The sequence below is a fragment of the Puntigrus tetrazona genome, unplaced genomic scaffold (genome assembly GCF_018831695.1).
Source record: "Puntigrus tetrazona isolate hp1 unplaced genomic scaffold, ASM1883169v1 S000000769, whole genome shotgun sequence".
Lineage (NCBI taxonomy): Eukaryota > Metazoa > Chordata > Actinopteri > Cypriniformes > Cyprinidae > Puntigrus > Puntigrus tetrazona.
The window spans coordinates 359,528-380,431 of NW_025048378.1; the positions used below are offsets into that span (position 1 = coordinate 359,528).

At 40.3% G+C, this 20,904-nt stretch overlaps 3 protein-coding genes across 7 annotated transcripts; 1 reads left to right on the plus strand and 2 right to left on the minus strand.

Annotated features, from left to right (window-relative positions):
• The first annotated feature begins 13 nt into the window (after window positions 1–13).
• si:ch211-107m4.1 (heterogeneous nuclear ribonucleoprotein U-like protein 2) lies at window positions 14–8,282 on the plus strand. 2 transcript variants are annotated; one of them, XM_043233200.1, is made up of 14 exons: window positions 14–1,107; window positions 1,184–1,280; window positions 1,657–1,733; window positions 1,829–1,968; window positions 2,044–2,134; window positions 3,261–3,373; window positions 3,824–4,087; window positions 4,161–4,283; window positions 5,254–5,364; window positions 5,988–6,156; window positions 6,246–6,428; window positions 6,512–6,561; window positions 7,528–7,614; window positions 7,708–8,281. In XM_043233200.1, the coding sequence occupies exons 1-14, from the start codon at window positions 642–644 to the stop codon at window positions 7,753–7,755; spliced, it is 2,019 nt and encodes a 672-aa protein (XP_043089135.1). In that variant the 5' UTR covers window positions 14–641; the 3' UTR covers window positions 7,756–8,281. The 2 variants fall into 2 exon arrangements, with proteins under 2 accessions (XP_043089135.1, XP_043089136.1); XM_043233201.1 differs by lacking the exon at window positions 3,824–4,087 and having other exon boundaries at window positions 7,708–8,282.
• A 59-nt stretch (window positions 8,283–8,341) lies between these two features.
• nudt22 (nudix (nucleoside diphosphate linked moiety X)-type motif 22) lies at window positions 8,342–13,569 on the minus strand. 4 transcript variants are annotated; one of them, XM_043233205.1, is made up of 7 exons: window positions 13,539–13,569; window positions 13,183–13,348; window positions 11,593–12,091; window positions 10,819–10,932; window positions 10,641–10,738; window positions 10,472–10,565; window positions 8,342–9,225 (listed from the first exon to the last, which is right to left on the minus strand). In XM_043233205.1, exons 2-7 carry the CDS (start codon window positions 13,266–13,268, stop codon window positions 9,124–9,126), a joined length of 993 nt encoding a protein of 330 aa, XP_043089140.1. In that variant the 5' UTR covers window positions 13,269–13,348; window positions 13,539–13,569; the 3' UTR covers window positions 8,342–9,123. The 4 variants fall into 4 exon arrangements, with proteins under 4 accessions (XP_043089140.1, XP_043089141.1, XP_043089139.1 ...); XM_043233206.1 differs by having other exon boundaries at window positions 13,547–13,564; XM_043233204.1 differs by lacking the exon at window positions 13,539–13,569 and having other exon boundaries at window positions 13,183–13,532.
• A 546-nt stretch (window positions 13,570–14,115) lies between these two features.
• Window positions 14,116–18,599, minus strand: gdf9 (growth differentiation factor 9). Its single transcript, XM_043233188.1, has 2 exons — window positions 18,035–18,599; window positions 14,116–15,672 (listed from the first exon to the last, which is right to left on the minus strand). Exons 1-2 carry the CDS (start codon window positions 18,357–18,359, stop codon window positions 14,792–14,794), a joined length of 1,206 nt encoding a protein of 401 aa, XP_043089123.1. The 5' UTR covers window positions 18,360–18,599; the 3' UTR covers window positions 14,116–14,791.
• Window positions 18,600–20,904: the final 2,305 nt, after the last annotated feature.

A 20,904-nucleotide genomic window follows, 5' to 3' on the forward strand; every position in this document is an offset into this window, starting at 1 on the left:
TCTTTATTAAAATTATACTTAATTTAAGACTATATTTCGAGCTGAATCATAGCTGAACTGGATGCAAAAAAAAAAGTCACAATGAACACCCTGCGGTAAATTCAACTTATTTTCTGCATCCCTTTTAGTCACAACCCTAAATAGTTTTCTAACTCTTTGTGGCCTACTTCATCGTCACAAATGTAAAGTTACTGATTGTATGACTAAAAAAACAAGTCATTTAGCCATAGTTTTCTCCAGTAAAGAAAAAAAATTGACTGATGGACTGGAGTGCTGTGGATTATTGAATGCATCAACTGTGCATGTAATGTGCTAAATAATATTTATTATAACAATAATCATCTTTATTTGGATATTTTAAGATTCTTTGAAACGAATTGTTCGAAAGAATCGATTCGCGAAAAAGAATCCGTTACGTCACTGCTGGTAGCCAATCAACGATCAGCGTTCTCCCGGTAGCCAATCAGCGCTAAGCCTGCTCCCTTGAATTCTCTTCCAGCGGGTCGTCGTGTGTTTTGGTAGTTCAGAGTGAAAAAAGCTCCCAAAAAGTTTTAAAAGTGCGCCTAGCCGCCACTAAATAACAAAACACAGCGCGTGTAAACCTTTCAGCTTGACCGCGGCACTGGCAGCTCTCGCGGAAAATGCTGTTAGCGGAAGCGAAGAGGCTGAAAGTGGCCGAGTTGCGCGCGATGTTAACGGAGCGAGGGCTGGACCCGAGAGGCCTGAAGGCCGAGCTGGTGATTAGACTGATCTCCGCGATCGAGGCCGGCGTCGAACCCATCGGAGGCGAAGGCGAGGGGAGAAACGACGGCGAAGCGACGAGCAGGGGGCCGGATTCTGAGCTGGGACGCGGGACGCGGTCTCCGGCGTGCGTCGGCCCTCCTAAAACCAGCACGGCTGCTTATACCGACCAGAGCACGCAGACCGACCCGCTTCCGCTGTGCTCGTGCACCGCCCCGGTGACCGATGGGTGCGGAGAGCAGCGACAACGGCATCCGGCCGCGAGCCTGCATCCCGTCGCCATGGCAACCGCTGCTGCTGAAGATGCGGAGTCTTGCTCCTCGCCGGTCCTGAGCCTCTCGGAGGCGGATTCAGCGCGGCAGCGGTGTAAGTCTCCCTCAGAGCGCACTTAATAAAGCGTTTCGTCGAGGTGATTATATGACGACCGCTCTCTTTCCCACAGTGCTCTCCGGCCCAGAGGAGAGCGGGGAGCCCGAGACGTCCTGTGAGGAGAGAGGCAGAGATTATTACGAGTTCAAAGAAGACATTCATTATAACAGGTATGGGTTAGCGTTCTGCGGAAACCGTAAGAGCTTGGCGTTTCAAAGAGCGTGATACCGTTTGCTTTTTTTGTTTCGAAGGAAACCGCTTTTGCTCACCCAGGTGTTTCTTAAAAACCCTAAAATATTATTGCGATTCTGACGGAACCGGTTTCGATCGGAATGCATGTAATTTATTCGTTGCACCACGATCCTTCAGAAATCATCCCAATGCACCGATTTAAGCGTCATTTCTGATTGTTATTAATCTATGACGAGCAAAAAAGGTCGAAAGGTCGAATAATCCCACGTGCATGTGATAAACACTAACCTAACCGTAATGTGTCCTGAGGTTCGAACCTTTCTGACTTCTTCTCCCCGATCTGCTTGTCCTCAGAGCTAAAACACCAGAGCTGCCTCCGGAGCCCGAGGAAGAAGCCGCGGTCGATTCTGAAGATGTCCGACTGGACTCCTGTAAATCGCCACGACCCCAATGCATGCTGGGACACCGGATGAGTCACTTGATTCGAGACGGGGGTTGAGTGAACCGCTGCGTTTGTGCTTCACAGATAACTGCGACCTGCATTTCGAGGCGGACCCCGACGGAGGCAGCGGCCGGCCGCTCTTCTGGGAGAAGTTCCCCTTCCTCTGGTCAGGCTGCAGGATGACCCATGGGTTCAGTCGAGGGAAGGTCGGATTCGAGGCCGAGGTGTGGACTCGAGGTCCCAGTCTGGTAAATGTGTTGTGAGGCGCTTCGTTAAACGATTCTTCTTCGGGTGTCCAGTTTGTGAAGCGGCTGCCGGCTCCTGCGTCAGACCCGGACGGGCATGGAATCAGACTGGGCTGGTCGGTGGACGACACGAGCCTCCAGCTAGGTCAGAATAACATCACAGGGTGCGATTACATGCGGCCATTTACACACAGCGGTAGGAGCCAGCTGGACGAAGCACGCGGAGCAAGGTTTTTTATGATACAATGCATGAAAAGGAAACGCAATAAGAATAGTGCAAGCTGTTAGAGGCCTTTTTTGTTAATTGTACAATAAATAAAAGGTACAGACAGAATAGAGAAGCTAGAGTTAGTAAAGAGAGTGCAAGTGGAAAAGGAACAAGTGGTTTTTTTTAAGAATAGAGTTCTTGAAGAAAATAAAACATATTACAGTTCTGAATAGTTTTGATGATTAAGATGATGAATAAAAAAAAAGTGTCCCGTTATAATTTAGGCGTAAGATCCACATTTTTATAATTTAGGCGTAAGATCCACATTTTTATAATTTAGGCGTAAGATCCATATTTTTATAATTTAGGCGTAAGATCCATATTTTTATAATTTAGGCGTAAGATCCACATTTTTATAAATTAGTCGTAAGATCCACATTTTTATAATTTAGGCGTAAGATCCGCATTTTTATAATTTAGGCGTAAGATCCACATTTTTATAATTTAGGCGTAAGATCCACATTTTTATAAATTAGGCGTAAGATCCACATTTTTATAATTTAGGCGTAAGATCCATATTTTTATAATTTAGGCGTAAGATCCGCATTTTTATAATTTAGGCGTAAGATCCACATTTTTATAATTTAGGCGTAAGATCCACATTTTTATAATTTAGGCGTAAGATCCACATTTTTATAAATTAGCCGTAAGATCCACATTTTTATAATTTAGGCGTAAGATCCACATTTTTATAAATTAGTCGTAAGATCCACATTTTTATTATTTAGGCGTAAGATCCATATTTTTATAATTTAGGCGTAAGATCCGCATTTTTATAATTTAAGCGTAAGATCCACATTTTTATAATTTAGGCGTAAGATCCACATTTTTATAATTTAGGCGTAAGATCCACATTTTTATAATTTAGGCGTAAGATCCACATTTTTATAATTTAAGCGTAAGCGTGCATCTTTACGAATTCCTTTTGTAGTTGGAAAAAAATCAAACAAAAACTAACCGACTGTTATCAAACCAAAACCTTTTCTCTTGTTTGTTTTCTCAGGCGAGGTGGAGCGGTCGTACGGTTTCGATGGACGAGGGAAGAAAGTGACCGGAGGAAGGGAAGAGGCGTTCGGGGAGCCTTTCACGGAAGGAGACGTCATCGGCTGCTACGCGGTGCGTTTCACCAAAGAAGTAGTCGACGCATTAGTTTTAGTTCATGGACGAATGCTCTGAAGTGAATGGGTGCCGTCAGGATGAGGGTCTAAAAGCGTCACCATCAGTTCCCAAGCCGAAACAAATCAGTCATTGAGGCATTTTAACTTTATACTTTCACTTCTGGTCGAATTGTAAGACCATAATCAGTGTTTAGGGCTGGTTTGTCACTAGAGGAAGCGTTATTATGGATATTGTGTTCTTCTACTTTATACTGTACAGTGCTTTGATGCATCCTGTGTTGTTAAAAGCGCTATAGAAATAAAAATGATTGATTGATTGATTGATTGATAGAGGAGTTGTATTTGATCAGTTACCTGCAAATTGTTGCCTTGTTTTTATGGACGGCACCCATTCACTAGTGAGGCAATGCTCTGATGAAGAAGCGCACCCGTTTTATTCCCTCTGCAGTTCATCAGCGAGACGGGAGAGGCCACGCTTTGGTTTCACAAGAACGGACGCTCTCTCGGCGCGGCGTTTCACCTGAGCTCCTCCGCTCTCGGGGGTCAGGCCCTCTTTCCCCACGTGCTTTGCAAAAACTGTTCGGTGCGCGTGAATCTCGACCCGGAAGCTCCCTGGCGCGCTCCTCCCGCCGGTTTCCGCACGCTGCCGTCGCTCGCTCCCGGGAGAAGGACGCGGGCGCCGTTGCCGGCAGCGTCGAGAAGCGAGTGCGAGGTACGAGAGCCTCGAGGAGGTAATGAGGAGATGCACACTGACGCCTCTCACCGCCGTCTCCTTCATCCCTCAGGTGCTGATGATGGTGGGTCTGCCGGGTTCTGGTAAAACCCACTGGGCTCGGACTCACATGCTCCAGAACCCGAGGAAACGTTACAGTCTTCTGAGCACAAACTCCATCTTGAGCTGCATGAGAGTGAGAGAACCTATGAGTATTATTGTGTGGAAATGAAGTCGGAGGGCCGGTTATAATTTGTTCATATTAATGTGGAAAAAGGAAAGTCGTAATGCATTCCCTGCCAAAATGGTGCTTCAGGAAAAACATGCTGGCACTGATGGCTCGTGAATGTTGATTCTCATGCAAATGTTTATTGCATTGATTTTATATGATGAGTATTTTTCATGCTGTAAATGGACGTTTACCATTAAGATGAGTTCCAGACTATATTATAATATTATTGTTAATTATTAGGTATGTATATTAAGTATTTATTAAATGTATATTAAGTAATTATTAAAGTATTTATTAAGTTTTTAAAATAGTTTTTAAAATAAAATAAGTAACTTAATAAAATAAGTTATTTATATTTATATACTGTTTATATAAATTATGTGTATATATATTTGTGTGTGTGTGTGTGTATATATATATATATATATATATAATATATAATACATATTATTATATATATAATATATATATATATATATTATACTAGCATAATAAGATACCTAATAATGCTTAATATACATACCTAATAATTAACAATAATATTATAATATAGTCTAGAACTCATCTTAATGGTAAACGATCCATTTACAGCATGAAAAATTCATCATATAAAAATCGATTTTACACATTTTAATATTTTAAAACATAAAACTATTTTATTTTAGAAAAGTTGATATGTACGTTTATTTATTGTTATTTGTATCAACTTATATATTTCAGTTTTAGTCATTTTAGAAACTATTTATATTATTGAGCATCCGTTTTGTTTTTTACTAAGATTGCATTAAATGCTGAAATGGCAAAAAAAAAAAACGGTCATAACTACTTAGCATTATTTCAATGAGCTAAAACGTGCAAACATGCTTTCCGTGTCTGGGAGGGCAATCTTGACTCCTACCCCGGCATTTCCTGTGTTTTCCTGGTGTTCCCGCAGGAGCCTCCCGGGGCCGGCGGCAGACAGCTGATGCTGCAGCAGGCCTCTCAGTGCGTCGGTCAGCTGATCAGAAGAGCAGCCGCCAAGAAGAGGAACTACATCCTCGATCAGGTACTGAGGAGGAACACGCGTGCCGTCGACCCAAGAGTAAAGAGTGTGGCTTGAAGCTTTGAGTCCAGGCTTGTATTATAAACAAAGAAATCACGTGACCGTTGACAAACGAAACCTCTGGACTTTTTGAGACTGTACTCTGGGATTAATGCCAGTTTAATGGCTTGATTTGCCCATCGCCTCATTTAGTTGTATCAAAGTTATACAAAAAAGCAATAATTATGATTTCGAGAGGTCTTAAAGGAACGCTCCACTTTTTTTGGGAAACAGGCTCATTCTCCAACTCCCCAAGAGTTAATAAGTTGAGTTTTACCATTTTTGAATCCATTCGGCCGATCTCCATGACTGGCCACTTTAGCATAGCTTAGCATAGATCATTGAATCCAATTAGACCAGTAGCATTGCGTTCAAAAATGGCTGAGGAGTTTCGATATGTTTCCTATTTATAACTAGAGATATCACACAGTGCCTGAAAATGGTTTATAGGCAAATCATGCTTTTTTTCAGTTTAATATATTAATATAGGCATTGCTTTACCCCGCTCATATGGTATTGGTGTTTAATTTTATTTGTGGAGGTTTTGAACCCGGTTTTATTCGTTCTTTTTCACTTTCGTCTTCAAGGCCAACATTTATCCATCCGCCCGGCGACACAAGATGCTGTGTTTCCATGGTTACCAGCGACGAGCAGTGGTGGTTCTTCCCCCCGATGAGGTGTGGAGGAGACGTCTTGTACAGCGGCGAGAGCAGGAGGGCACGGCCCTTCAGGACACGTCCCTTCTGAAAGCCAAAGGTCAGACTTGAACGACCCGGTCGCCGGTGTCCAGACACGTTACGGCTGAGCGCTCGTCACGCGGTTGTGTTCTCTCTCTCTCTCTCCAGCGAGCTTCACGCTGCCCGAGCAGGGAGAGCATCTGGATCAGGTGATGTTTGTGGAGCTCGGCTCCGACGAGGCCCTCGAGCTCCTGACGCATTACAAGGAAGAAGCTCGTCGCCTCCTGCCCGCTCCTCCCAAACGCAAAAGACACCGGAAAGGAAGTCAAAACCGCCCCGTCCATCAGTGTGGTAAGAAGAGAAGATTTCACTTCTGCTGTTGCATCACTGATCATCTTCAAGTCATGAACGTGTGCCTTGTCGTTTTCCTAAAGGGTGGAGAGAAGGTTCATTCGGCTCACATTATACATCCCAGAAAGCACAGGTAAGCCGGTTAATGTGAAGTTACACCATTTGATACTCAACATTTAATCTGTAGGAACCAAAGGCGGGCAGAAAAAAGTCGCTGATTCAAATGATCCAGTCGAAGCGAATCTGCAGCAAACAACTCGCTGATTCAAATGATCCAGTCAGAGCGAATCTGCAGCAAACAACTCGCTGATTCAAATGATCCAGTCAAAGCGAATCTGCAGCAAACAACTCGCTGATTCAAATGATCCAGTCAAAGCGAATCTGCAGCAAACAACTCGCTGATTCAAATGATCCAGTAAAAGTGAGTCTCCAGTAAACAACTCGCTGATTCAAATTATTTGCTCAGAGAAAATCTCCAGCAAACAACTCGCTGATTCAAATGATCCAGTCAGAGCGAATCTGCAGCAAACAACTCGCTGATTCAAATGATCCAGTCAGAGCGAATCTGCAGCAAACAACTCGCTGATTCAAATGATCCAGTCAAAGCGAATCTGCAGCAAACAACTCGCTGATTCAAATGATCCAGTCAGAGCGAATCTGCAGCAAACAACTCGCTGATTCAAATGATCCAGTCAAAGCGAATCTGCAGCAAACAACTCGCTGATTCAAATTATTTGCTCAGAGAAAATCTCCAGTAAACAACTCGCTGATTCAAATGATCCAGTTGAAGTGAGTCTCCGAATCTGCAATAAAAAAAATCAAGTAAATTTACAAGTCAGATTCAAAACGAGCCAAGAATGGCAGATCTTTAAGGTAACGTTACTAATGCAGAATGTTGTCAATGAAAACCACGTAAGGTGCAAGCCATTTAAGTCCACTTTTTTTACGGAGCAGACAGAAAATTATGGTAAAAACACAATTGCCCTGGTTTTGTGTATGTTAATTACAAAATAGTAGTTCGTACATTTTACTTTTAATGTTTAAGAGCACTAGAAGTCAATATTTTTTTAGTAATATTTGATTCGTATTGGTATCTTAGGGCCGTTCCTCTGGCTTCGGTGGCTCTTACGGCTGCAGCAGTGACCCCCAGCGCTACAGGAACTACTACAGACCGTACACCGGCCAGGTAACAAGAGAATCATAGGGGCGCCAACCCGTGGGCATCTGCACATAGAATTAAAAGACGCATATACTTGACGGATCTTTGTTTTTCTTGCAGTGGAGCTTGTCCGAGCAGAACCAGAGCGGTTACGGCGGTTCGACTTGAGCCGCTCCGACAGACCCAGAAGTTCGCCCCAATCAGAGCGCGCTCTGCCTTGATTAGCAGTGCTTCACCTTTACAAAAATAATTGGTTCGCTCTGTCTGTAATTTCATTAGCAAAGGTCGTCGCTTATAATGAGTCCCAGAACACAGTGCTTTTTTTTTTTAACGGGTCGTTAAAACCTTTTTAGTGTTTTTCAGTGGAGCGCAGAAGCAGTTTTTGAGAATATCAAAAATGGATTTTTAGGGATGTTTTAAATCCGGCTTTCTAAACACCGAATTCATCGATAGCCATATATTTTTAGCATTCGTTTCTTAATATCTCTACTTTTTTGCACCACAGGCATTCAAGAATATTTTGTAAATGCGTGTACATTTTCGTATTGAACTCTTTTACGCTCGTAGGGGGATGTTCTCTATTTTCGACATATTTATTGAATTTGAAAAATGTTTCTAATCAGGTTTATATATTGAACATCAATAGTGGGAATATTTTCTCAACTTGATACATAAACGGACACCTGCACCAAATTAAAAAGTCTCAGTCATTTCTTTTTAATCCTTTTTATTAATTTAATACAAAAAAAAAAAGTTGCTTCTTTACATTGTCACCGAGAATAAATTTCAAATTAAAGTCTGTCACAATAATAAAACTTCCTTAGAAAATGTATTGAATATATATATATATATAAACTGCATTCGCATCAAGAACGTCTGTATAAATATTCAGAAAATATGTAAAACTTTTAAATGGCCACCTGTATGCAAAAAAATAATGTTTATGAACAATTCCCGTGCACAAAAAAAAAAAAAAAAACTTGCGCTCACCATCCGGGATGCAGATTGTTTCTTAAATATGGAGAATGAAAAAAAACGCATTATTTGCTCACCAATGGGCAGTGAATGGGTGCCGTCAGAATGAGACTCTCATAAAAACATCACAATAAACCACACCTCTCCAGTCCAGCAGTTAAAATAAGATGCGTGTTTGTATTAAAAATATAAAAAAAAAAAATACATCTTTAAAATATTATTAACTAAAATATGGGTCCGTAACACCGCGTAAAGAAATCTGCACAGATCAAACACTAACCAAAACGGTCTACGTGAGATTATTTTTGTGCCCTGATGATGGATCTGTTTCCTACAAACACACACCTTTTGTCTTAATACACTGATTGATGGGCCGGAGCGCCGTGGATGACTGTGATGTCTTATGGACTCGACGGCACCCATTCGCTGCAGGGCATCCGTTACCGAGCCAGCGATGCAGAGACGCATCCCTCCACATCTAACGAAGAAACTCATCCATATCTTGGACGAGCGCGTTTTTAGCGAATGAACCGTTTCTTTAAACGACGCTGGTGCGGTCCCTCAGCACCCGGGCATCACCCTCTGATACAGCAGCACCGCTCCCTTCGCCGAAGGACACATCTCCGACCACAGCGGGGAGCGCTCGTTTAACTGGAACACTTTCTGCCCGACAAAATAACAGAAATGCATCACAGCGTAGCAACAAAGAATCTCACTTGTGCTGCTTTTGAGGATTTGCGAGGATTTGCAAGGCTGTTGTGCGAAAGTTTGTGCACCCCTGTGAACGTTCACGATTTTCCTTTATAAATCATTCGTCCGTCTGGATGAGAAATTTCACTTAAACGTATCGTACAGGAGACAAACACGGTGATATTAGAGAAGTCAAATAAACTTGATATGATTTATGGAAAGCGCGCGAGAAATATTTAAAAGTAAGCCATGTGCATATATTTAGGCACCACAAAAGAAAAAATTACTTGATATTTTGTGCATCCTCCTTTTGCAGAATCAACAGCCTCTAAACGCTTCCAATTAGAGTCTGGCTTCTGGCAGAAGGTGCTTTGGACCAGTTCAGTCAGGTTTGATGGTTTTCGTGCACGGACAGCCAGCTTTAAATCACACCACAATATAATATTCAGTAATATTCAGGTCTGGGGACGGAGATGGTTCCAGGACGTTGTACTTGTTCCTCTGCATGAATGCCTCAGTAGATTTTGAGCAGTGTTTAGGGTCTAAACAGTGTCTCCTTGAGTAAAGTGCACTGAATAGTCGACACCATCTGTAGGTCTTTGGAGCTGGTCTGTTGTTTGACTGTGACTCTTCTCACCATCCTCTGCTTATCTGAGCTTTTCCTTGGTCTGCCGCTTCGGGCCTTAACTAGAACCGTGCCTCTGCTCTTCCAATTCCTCACAGTGTTCCTCGCAGTCGAAACCGAGAGCTTAAATCTCCTAGACAGCTTTCTGCATCCTTCCCTTAAACGGTGACGTTTTCAGCTCATCTGAGAGTTGTTTTGAGGCTCTCATGTTGCCACACTTTAGAGAAGATGCAACTGGCCTCCTTTAAACGCTTTCTCGTGATTGGATTCACCCGTGCATGGAAGTCAAAGGTCACTGAGGTCACCAAACCAATTTTGAGGTCTAATAATTAGTCCTAAGGTATTGAAATCAATAAAATGACAAGGGCGCCTAAATTTATGCACATGGCTAATTTTGTTTAAATAATTCTCACGCGCTTTCCATAAATCGTATCAAGTTTATTGCACCGTGTTTGTCTCCTGTATGATATATTTAAACGCAGACGACCAATGATCTGTAAAAGAAAAGTCATGGAAATTTACAGGGGTGCACAAACTTTTGCACACAAACAATAACAGCAGAACGAATAAATCTGTATTCCTAGAAACGCTTACCGTTTGACTCAGAAACAGTATTTCCGTGGACTCGTGGGCCTCTGGACCTCCGTGTCTGTAGACGTCTCTCACTTCCTCTGTCGTCAAAGCGCACCTTCAAAGAGCAAACCACACGTAAACTACCATTTTTGGGGGGTTTTTTAAGGCTCTTCTCCCGAATGATATTTACCGGACGTAAAACTCCGCGCTGGGTCGCCCCGCGCTAGTGTGGTTCAGCGCGACTCCCATCAGCAGCGGCCTGCTCAGAGAACCGACGGGAACGTTCACCTGTGAGGCGACGGCACAGAGAGAAAGCTGAGAACAGGAAGGAGCGTTTCCCGCCGGGGTCGCACTCCACAAACACGCACCTCGTCGCTGATCTCCGCGCACACCGAGGAGAAGATCTCCGAGACCACGGCCCTCTCCTTCCCCTGGAGGAGCTCGGCGCATATGGCCTCCTCGCTGACGCCTGGACACAGCATCTACAGACAAACAGGTCCGCATTTATTGGGTTCAAAATGGTCCAACGTCGCATTTCGCAATGAACGCGCGGTTATCGTCCTCTAGAAACCAATCGAGAAACGTTTCTGCTTATTAGCGGTATTTCTGTGGGGGAAAAAAACTAGGGGGTTAAAAAATAAAGCAGCATTTATCGAGATTATAAGTATTAATGCCACAGACGGATATTAAAACAGTCGCGCAGAACCATTCACTTAAAAAGCAGCGTTTGGTGTTTTGAAGCTCTGAAACTGTTTGGCAAAACGACTCACTGATTGAGATCGTGATTTCAAATCATTTCATTTAAAAGCTCCTGGTCTGATCCGTTCCATCCAGAGCTTCAGCGCGAGTTCGTGAATCGCTTGAATCGCATCTTGCGAATCTTTTTTATTTATTTTTTTCCCCCTGACCGCGTGCCCCGAGTTCAGCATCTTCTAATTCCACGCAGCTACAGGTATTTAAAGCGAGCGAACGCTAAAAAAATGCATTAAAATTATCGGACGATTCTAATAAATGGAATAAATGGGTATTTTATATCGCAATGGTATTTCACAGGCCATTTTCACTAATAAATGCGTCCTCTGTGAGCAGTAGAGGACATCTGCTGAAGGTCTCTGGCAGTAAGGAGCAGCTGTGTGTCTGACCTTTGGCTCGGGGTGACCTCCAGGGATGTCTAACAGGCCTGCGGCCTCCGCCACTTTGTGACTCCTCCTCAGAAGGACGATGTCTCCGTCCGCCGTGGCCACGACCGCGCCGACCCCGAGTGGCTGCGCGAGGAAGGCCTGAGGATCCGCGCATTCGTTCCGTCCGTGACTCTGCAGCCGCTCTGCCTCTCGTGACCAGTTGGTCCCGAGGTAGTCTTTATAGCAGGTCAGGCCTAAGCGTAGGGTGAGCGCACACGACCGCTCGGCTCTGGACGGACCGGCTGGCGGTTTATCGGCGCTCTGGGGTCCTTCGCCACGCGGCGAGCGCTCTGGCTCTCTCACGGCCTGTGCTGCCGCCGGTCCCTTTTCCACGGCGGAGATCGCCGCTGAATGTAATCTGAACTTAGCTCCGTTGAAGAGCCACGGTTCTTTGGTCACTCGGTCACTCCATACAGCTTCAATGTGCTGCTCGATCTCAGGAAAAGTCTGCCGATTGAACCTACAGTGGGATTGCAGCGGGTTTGTTTATTATATACATTTAGTTATTTATTTAGGAAAATATATTAAATATATAATATATTAAGAAAAAAAAATACATATATATTTTTGTATCATCAAAAATTTGTATGCATGAGTAGTGCTGTCAAAAAATTAATTGCATCCAAAAAAAAAAAATTGTGTATATGTATATATAAAATACTAGTGATGTTAAATAATTACCCACAATTAAATCACATCCAAAATAACTTTGTTCACATAATATATGTTTACTGTGTATTATTTATTGTGTGTGAGTGTATATTATATATATATATATATATATATATATATATATATATATATATATATATATATATATATATATATATATATACATACACATACACACACACACACATTTATGTTTGCATTCTTAATATTTTACATATATATTTAAAATATTTTCCCGAATATATACATGCACGTGTTTGTATTTATACATAATAAATATACACAATAAACATCATGTAAACCAAATTTTGGATGGAATTAATTGCGGCTAATCGTGATAATATACGTATTATGGATGCAATTTTATATCTCCATACATGCAAACAAAAACGTTCATTACGCGCGACACGGCTGTAAAACTATTAAATCACACTCAAAATAAGAGTTAGTGTTTACATAATACATGTACTGTGCATGTATGAATATACAAATACACACTCATGCATGTATATGTTTAAGAATATTTTTGTTATATATATATATATATATATATAAGATATATTTTTAAAAATATATATATATATATATATATATATATATATATATATATATATAGAGAGAGAGAGAGAGAGAGAGAGAGAGAGAGAGAGAATATTTTTTTTATATATATATATATTTTTAGTGCATGTGTATTTATATATAAAAAGATTGATGCACAACTTACACACAAAACTAATGTAAACAAATTTTGATTATTTAAGATTAATCTTCAACAGCCCTAGACTCACTTTAATCGTTTGACAGTACTGTTAGTTCATTGCAACCTTATTTTGTGAGTTTAATTTTTCAAAAGCACCTCACGTGACATTCATACTGTACCTGTCTGATATTTCTACGTGAATCTGGTTTTCTCCGAGAGCCTGTAACGGATCACAGAGCAGCATGAGAGACACCTCCGGATCCATGACAAACTTCTCCAAAGTGCACCTTCAGCATGGGCGTCTTCTCAGCGCCTAGCCGGACACCATTTCTGAACAGTGTGCATCTACACAGAAAGTTTGTTTCGAGACGGAGTTAGTCTGCTGTGAAACATCTGACAAGATACCTATTAAAAACTGTTTAAATTAGCCTTGCAGACGGTCGAAGAAAAACACTTCAATCGCTGATTTAAATGCGCTTTTGAGACTGCTACTTATTCTGTTGTTTACGAAATACAGCTACTAAGAAAAACTTACTTCCTCACCCAAACCGAATAGAGCGGGACTCTTAACTCAACTTCCGGAAGCGCCGTGCTTCAAAATAAAAGTCATCTAGCGCAACAAAATGAGAAAGCAACTAAAAGTGCTGCTAAAAGTAATCAGAATTTTTAAAATGGAAGCTCACATGAGAGTCGAGAATATTTAAAGGTGTTCATGTAAAGAAAAACTGGCTCAGTTATCATATCTTAGCCACATATAAATCATCCTTTTGTCTTGGCAGGAGACCGGAAGCTTTACCCGATGGGCCTGAAGAGATCGTTTAAACAGAATTATATAAATAGAATATTAGCAGTAATCGCATACTTTTCTACACAACACACTTTTATCCCAAGCGAAGAGTGAAACTCCCATTTAGCCGACTTTAAAATGCCACGCTATCGAAAACTTTACCATTTATTTCCAGCGCTCCGTCGATATTTAATAAACAAAATCAATGCTTCATTCATAAAAAAATACGTTTTTTCATTTTCAGTCTTCCACTGCAATTAAAACCACAGACGCTAGCTTTTCCGAGGACAAGCCTTTTGAGAAAATTAATAAAAAATAATAAAAGTTTGTTTGCATAACTTTTCTTTTATTTTACATTTGGATTTTTTTTTTTTTTTTCTTTTGTGAAACCAAAGCCAAGCCTGACTAATTTACACAGACATAAATAATATAAATAGTCACGTGACACACAATCTCATCTATTACGTTCTTAATACTCACGATATCAAGTTGCCCGCATTTAAGGCAACTTATTTTCTGGACATCAAGAAGAGAGAAGTTGCCCATGAGACAACCGTCTGCAATTCCCAGGTTTTAAAATACAATGTAAAAGTGTTCTGATAAGACAATAGAACTACACTTTTTTATATATATATCCTGTCCAGAACTGGAAGATTTAAAACACTGCCATTCATGTTTAAGGAATAGAAAGTGCCAGACTAGACCACCAATGAAAGAACCGAACTTAAAATAATCCCTTAAACCAAATTAAACATCCCCATAATACACCGAACTCAACTGCGTAACCGATTTGAATATTCCAGGCATCAATGAATCAGGTAGAAAAGTAAATCGCTGCGAGTTATCCAATCGATGCGGTCACTAATCATCTTCATTGTGGAAATAGCCAGTGCAAACAAAAAAATAAATAAAACACAGGTCGGTGTTTTACAAAGCAATGCGTCACAACAGCAAAAAAAAAAAAAAAAAAAAAAAAAAAATCCAAACAAGCTAAATGAATGTCATCGACAGGTGCACTTGGTGGCGATCATCTCCTCGTACTCCTTATAAGCAATCGAGCCGTCGTTTTCGATGGTCAGGACGCTTAAAGGGTTGTACGCCGAAGGCACGCACGAAGGTCGCGGCACGGAGGAGTCCAGCTTCTCGTAAATGATGTTCTGGACCATGGTGTGCACCGGGGACCCGTAAATGTAGCCCACGGCCCTCGGGCAGGGGCCCTTGCAGTACCTCGGGTTGTACTTGTGGGGCGCTATGATCCAGTGGTCCAGCTTGAGCTGAGCGAAGCTCACTTTGAAGTCGTACAGGTCGCAGTCGTCCGCGGGGAAGTCGTACATGGGCGAGTCCGTGCTCCTCGGCGCGCCTCGTCTCTTCCGCGCCGGCTCTCCGTCCCAGAGGTTGGAGGTCAGGTCCACCACCCGGCCTCGCGAGGCTCTCCTCTGGTACGCGACCTCGCTGGTGTCGTTGAGGTACAGGAGGAGCGACGGAGATCGGTGAGTGAGCTCCACGGGGCTCTTGTGCACCCGGCCGCCGGGTCTGAGCGCGTCCTCCACGCAGGTCAGGTTGATCAGCAGGTGGATGTCTTTCTTGTGGGCTTGAATGAGAGGACGGAGGAAGGAGGTGACGTCCACCTCCACCCAGCGGCGCCGCACTCTCCTCTCGGTGTGGACGCGGAAGCTGAGGAGAGGGACGGACTGCTGCGAGCCCGAGCGAGGAGAGCACATGGGGTCCTTCGGGGGCTTCTGCTCCTTCACGTCCAGGTGGCAGAGCGAGGTGAAGGGGGCGATGTGGTTGTGATCGAACGAGTAAAGCAGGACCGACTTCAGCAGCTGCTCCTGGGACCTCACTCGATTCAGGCTGTACGAGATGTCCTGCATGAAGAACTCTGCCAAGAAAACACACAGCACCAGTGAGGACCTCAGATATGAACTCAAACCTTCAATTGCATCCAAAATAAAACATTTTTTGTTGACATAATGCATGCGCATATTTTATTTTATTTTATATATATATATATATATATATATATATATATATATATATATATATATATATATATATATATATATATATATTTTTTTTTATTATTATTATTTATTAAAAACAAAATTCACTTTTTTTTCTCTCTCAGGATTCTTTGATGAATAAAAACTTTAAAAAGTACAGCATTTATTAAAAACGTTTGCAATCACTTAACGGTTTAACATCCTAGCTGAATAAAAAGTTTTAATTTCTTTCAATAAAAAGCAAAAAAAGAAAAAGTACTGAACCCAAACTATTGAACGGCAGTGTATATTTTTAAAATGGATTTTTATAATATTTTTAGTAATGACATTAAAATTGCATTACGGAAATAAATCGTATTTTAATTTACTTTGCAATAAAATGCACAATTTGATAAAATAAATGCAGCCTTGATGAACATAAGAAAATAAAAATATTACAAATCTTACAAAAACACATGCATGCATTCATTTAAGAAATATTTGTTTTTATATATAAAAAAATAATAATAATAATAATAATAATAATAATAATAATATTATATATATATATATATATATATATATATATATATATATATATATATATATATATATATATATATATATATATATATATATATAAAACACACACACACACACACACAGAGGATACGATTAATCAGATTTAAAATAATTTTTAATAATGTGTGTGTATTTATTATATATATATATATATATATATATATATATATATATATATATATATATATATATATATATATATATATATAGAATTAAAATAAGAATACAAACAAATGTATATACATGTAAACATTTTCTAAACATATACTGTGTGATTATTTAAATATACATAACTTTTTAATTTTTTTACATAATTTTGTAAACAATTTTTTTTTAATTGTGATAAGCCGTCTGACAGCATTACATTCTCTGCAGTTTGTTTGTGATGAAGTTCTGTCATTTTGTCTATGGTCTCTGAACCCGAGTCAGACTGCAGACAGTGTCTCATGAAACAGGCTCCCGACGTGTATTTTATTAAACATCCGTGTAAACAATTACTCGATTAGTAATTGCACAAATGACAAATTAAGGCAAAATATTAAGCGTGGTTGATGTACATTTACTGTTTTATAGAGAAGAGTTAAAAATGACACTTTTCACCCGAGATTTGGAGGAAAATGACTGGATGTTATTATGTTAGCATTATGTTATTTTCACACAGAGTAAAACGCATCAAAAATGGTGAAATGCACTTCAGTGTTACATGCAGAAATGTTAAATCTACCTCCATGCCATTTTAAATGATGGTACTTTAAACCCATTTTCAGCTTGTAACTTGCTCTCAGCAGTCTATTCTATGTATTTATTTCCAACCATCTCCATCGGCATACAGTCAACAGATTTAATAATAGACCTTTCAACAGATCTAATAGACCTTCCTCTGTGTCAAAATAATATAACGATGCTGCCATCTTTCTGAAGTCGTTTTCCCGCACGGAATCTGGCTCTGAATCTCTACTGAAAACAATCAGACTCGTTTTTTTTTGTGTGTGTGTACAATAATTGAACAGCCGCTACAGAATGACAATCCTCAAAACCCACGAGACTCTCCACCAGAGCTCACCAAGAGATCCATAAAGAAACCATTTAACATCTTCAGAGGAGAACAAAACTCCCATGGGTTCGAGTAAATGATGACAACTTGTGTGTGAACTTCCTTCCTGGAATCAGCATATAATGCCTGTATTTTGTAAAATATAAAGAAAGATATTTTTGCACTTTGGCTATATTAAATAGGCCTGTGTATTTCAATGGCTATATAAAAATGTAAAAAAATATAATGAATAATATAATTATTACATATAAAATTTATTTAAAAATAAATATAATTATTTATATATAAAATTTATTAAAATCTATAATAATATACATCATATATTTTATTTATTTTCCCCATATAATATATATAATATATATATATATATATATATATATATATATATATATATATATATATATATATATATATATATATATTTATTTTTTTTATTTTTTTTTTTTTTTTTTCTTACATTTTATTATGAATTTTTATTTTAAACATAATATATTTTGATGGCCATATTTTGGTTCACGGCTTTGATTTTTACTTTTAGAACAGTGTAAACTTTATCAACAGAGCACACGTTCACGTAAAGCGCGCGCCGTTCCGTGCCGCATGTAACCGGTCCGGTGCGCGCGTACCTCGGTTTTGCTCGAGACACTCCTCCCGGGGGGTGATCAGGCGGGCCGTGTTGTACGGGTGAGAGACCTCGTGACTCCTCTCCGGTTTGGACGACAGCTTGTACAGTCTCTTCATGTAGCGCACGTATCTGGAGTCCGGTTTGGCTCGCGGCGTGAAATCTCCCCAGGGGTTCTGCTCCGACAGAGCCTTCAGCAGAGGACTCAGGATGTTACCGTGGTGGAGAGACAGCTCGGGCTCGACGGACTCGTTGTGGCACGACGTCAACGACAGGCCGATGATCGCGAGGACCGTAAAGGAACAACATTTAAAAAGCGGCGTCGCCATAATAGACTCGAGTCTCCGGCCAAACTTCCGCCTCCCTTACCTGACAGACAGGTGTGCGCAATCAGGCAGACTTCTTCTTCTTTCTTTCTTTCTTTCTTTCTTTCTTTCTTTCTTTCTCCCTCTCTTGGGCAGAAAAGCCGGTGTAGGTATCCGCTAAATATTAATACGCGAATTACGATTTGACTGTTGTTTTTTATTTTATTTTATACGCCTCAAACAACGCGACGTTTCTTTTAAGGTGGACGGGTTCTGAGTGCGCCTGCGTGGTTTGGATTTCACGGCCCAAGCTTGGAAACTGGTGAACAAAACCCTTCAGGGGAGTTGATAATAAACTGATAATAAAACTTTCCCTTTACTGACGCGCACGTCCTCTTCATTGTCCGCGTTTTCTATTTGTTTCCCGTCGTTTTCACGCTTGTTTACGGCCATGAGCGAAAAGTAGTCTATTTTGACCAATAGCGTGCAGGTTTGGACATTATCGACCAATCGGGGCGCGAGAAGGCGGGGTCAACAGACAACGACCGAAGCCATGCAAATAACATTTAGCGATTAATCGCATTCAAAATAAACGTTTATATGTGTATATTCATTATGTATATAAACACACAAACATACAGTAAATATTTACATATTTATATGCATACAATTTATATAGAAATACCTTTTTGTTAATATATGCATGCATGTGTGTATAGAACTTTTATAAAGGATGCGACTGGATTAAACTGCTTTAAATGAACAAATAAACGTAGACCTCCACTCACTGTCCCAGTCATGCATGCCTTAATATTTTAAATAAAAATATTCATATATGCAGAATATTAGGGTTCTTTGGTCACAAGATCACCATTTATAAACTTTATATATTTTTTATATTCCCGTCATGCCACCCTTTCACCTGAAAAAACTGGCAATTTAAGAAACGTCCTTTTAAAGCATTTTTTCTTTCGTTCAATGAATGAGAAGCGTTTTGTTAATGGAAGGCTGAACGGAAAGATTTTTTATTTTTCAAATATCAAAATCATGTTCTCTAATGACATCTTGCAGGAAGTGACATCATTGTGAGAAAACACAGCAGCATATATACATATACATATATATACACACACACACACACACACATATATATATATATACACACTTACATATATATATATATATATATATATATATATATATATATATATATATATATATATACACATACATACAGTGGCAAGAAAAAGTATGTGAACCTTTTGGAATTTCATGGTTTTCTGAATAAATTTGTCATAACATTTTATCTGATCTTCATCTAATTCATTGGTAGTGACAAACACAATGTGTCTAAAAATAATAACACAAAAAAATTCTGATCTTTCTTGTTTTTATTGAACACAATCATTCAACATTCAAAATGGCAGTGGAAAAAGTATGTGAAACCTTGAGTTAATGACCTCAAAACAGCTAATTGGAGCTAATTGGTTTTAGCACACCTGGAGTCTTGTTAAGATAATAAGTTTGGAGGTGTGGACTACAGCTACTTTGACTGATAAAAACCCCTCAAACCTTTGGATATTGCTCTGCACATGAAGAACATGATTATGTGAGCCATGCCTGCGCAAAAAGAGCTTTCAGAGGACCTACGATCAAGAATTGTTGATTTACATGAAGCTGGCAAAGGGTTACAAAGTTATTTCAAAGACTTTAGAAATTCACCAGTCTACAGTTAGGCAAACAATCTACAAATGGAGACAATTTGGGACTGTTGCTACTCTACCTAGAAGTGGGCGCCCCGTCAAAATGACACCAAGAGCACAATGAACACTCATCAATGAGGTAAAGAAACAACCCGAATGACAGCCAAAGATTTGCAGGCCTCACTGGAACTTGCTAACATATCTGTTCATGAGTCTACAATACGTAAAACACTGAACAAGCAGGGTATCCACGGCAGGACACGCTGCTTATTAAAAAGAACATTGCTGCGCGCCTTAAGTTTGCAAAAGAGCACTTTGACACTCCACAGCGGTATTGGCAAAATGTTTTGTGGACTGATGAAACTAAGATTGAACTATTTGGAAAAAACACACAGCACTACATCTGGCGTAGAAAGGGCACGGCATATCGTCATGAAAACATCATCCCAACTGTAAAGTATGGTGGAGGAAGCATCATGATTTGGGCCTGCTTTGCTGCATCAGGGCCTGGCCAGCTTGCAATCATTGAGGGAAGATGAATTCCCAAGTATATCAGACAATTCTTCAGGATAATGTGAGAATGTCTGTACATCAGCTGAAACTGTGATGCAACAGGACAACGACCCAAAACACCGGAGCAAGTCCACAACAGAATTGCTTCAGAAAAACAAAATCCGCCTTTTGGAGTGGCCAAGTCAGAGCCCAGACCTCAACCCAATAGAGATGCTATGGATTGACTTGAAGAGGGCCATACACATGAGACGTCCAAAGAATATGACAGAGCTAAAGCAGTTCTGCCAGGAAGAATGGCCTAAAATTCCTCCTCAGCGATGTGCAGGTCTGATCCACAGCTACAGGAGCGCCTG

Coding starts and splice junctions, on each gene's coding strand:
- gdf9 (XM_043233188.1), bottom strand. CDS start 18,359: ATGGCGACGCCGCTTTTTAAATGTTGTTCCTTTACGGTCCTCGCGATC. Junction 15,673..18,034: donor GTGTCTCGAGCAAAACCGAG/GTACGCGCGCAC, acceptor TTTTCTTGGCAG/AGTTCTTCATGCAGGACATC.
- si:ch211-107m4.1 (XM_043233200.1), top strand. CDS start 642: ATGCTGTTAGCGGAAGCGAAGAGGCTGAAAGTGGCCGAGTTGCGCGCG. Junction 2,135..3,260: donor CGACACGAGCCTCCAGCTAG/GTCAGAATAACA, acceptor TTGTTTTCTCAG/GCGAGGTGGAGCGGTCGTAC. Junction 5,365..5,987: donor GGAACTACATCCTCGATCAG/GTACTGAGGAGG, acceptor TTCGTCTTCAAG/GCCAACATTTATCCATCCGC.
- nudt22 (XM_043233205.1), bottom strand. CDS start 13,268: ATGGATCCGGAGGTGTCTCTCATGCTGCTCTGTGATCCGTTACAGGCT. Junction 12,092..13,182: donor CACGTAGAAATATCAGACAG/GTACAGTATGAA, acceptor ATCCCACTGTAG/GTTCAATCGGCAGACTTTTC. Junction 9,226..10,471: donor TACTGTTTCTGAGTCAAACG/GTAAGCGTTTCT, acceptor TTTGTCGGGCAG/AAAGTGTTCCAGTTAAACGA.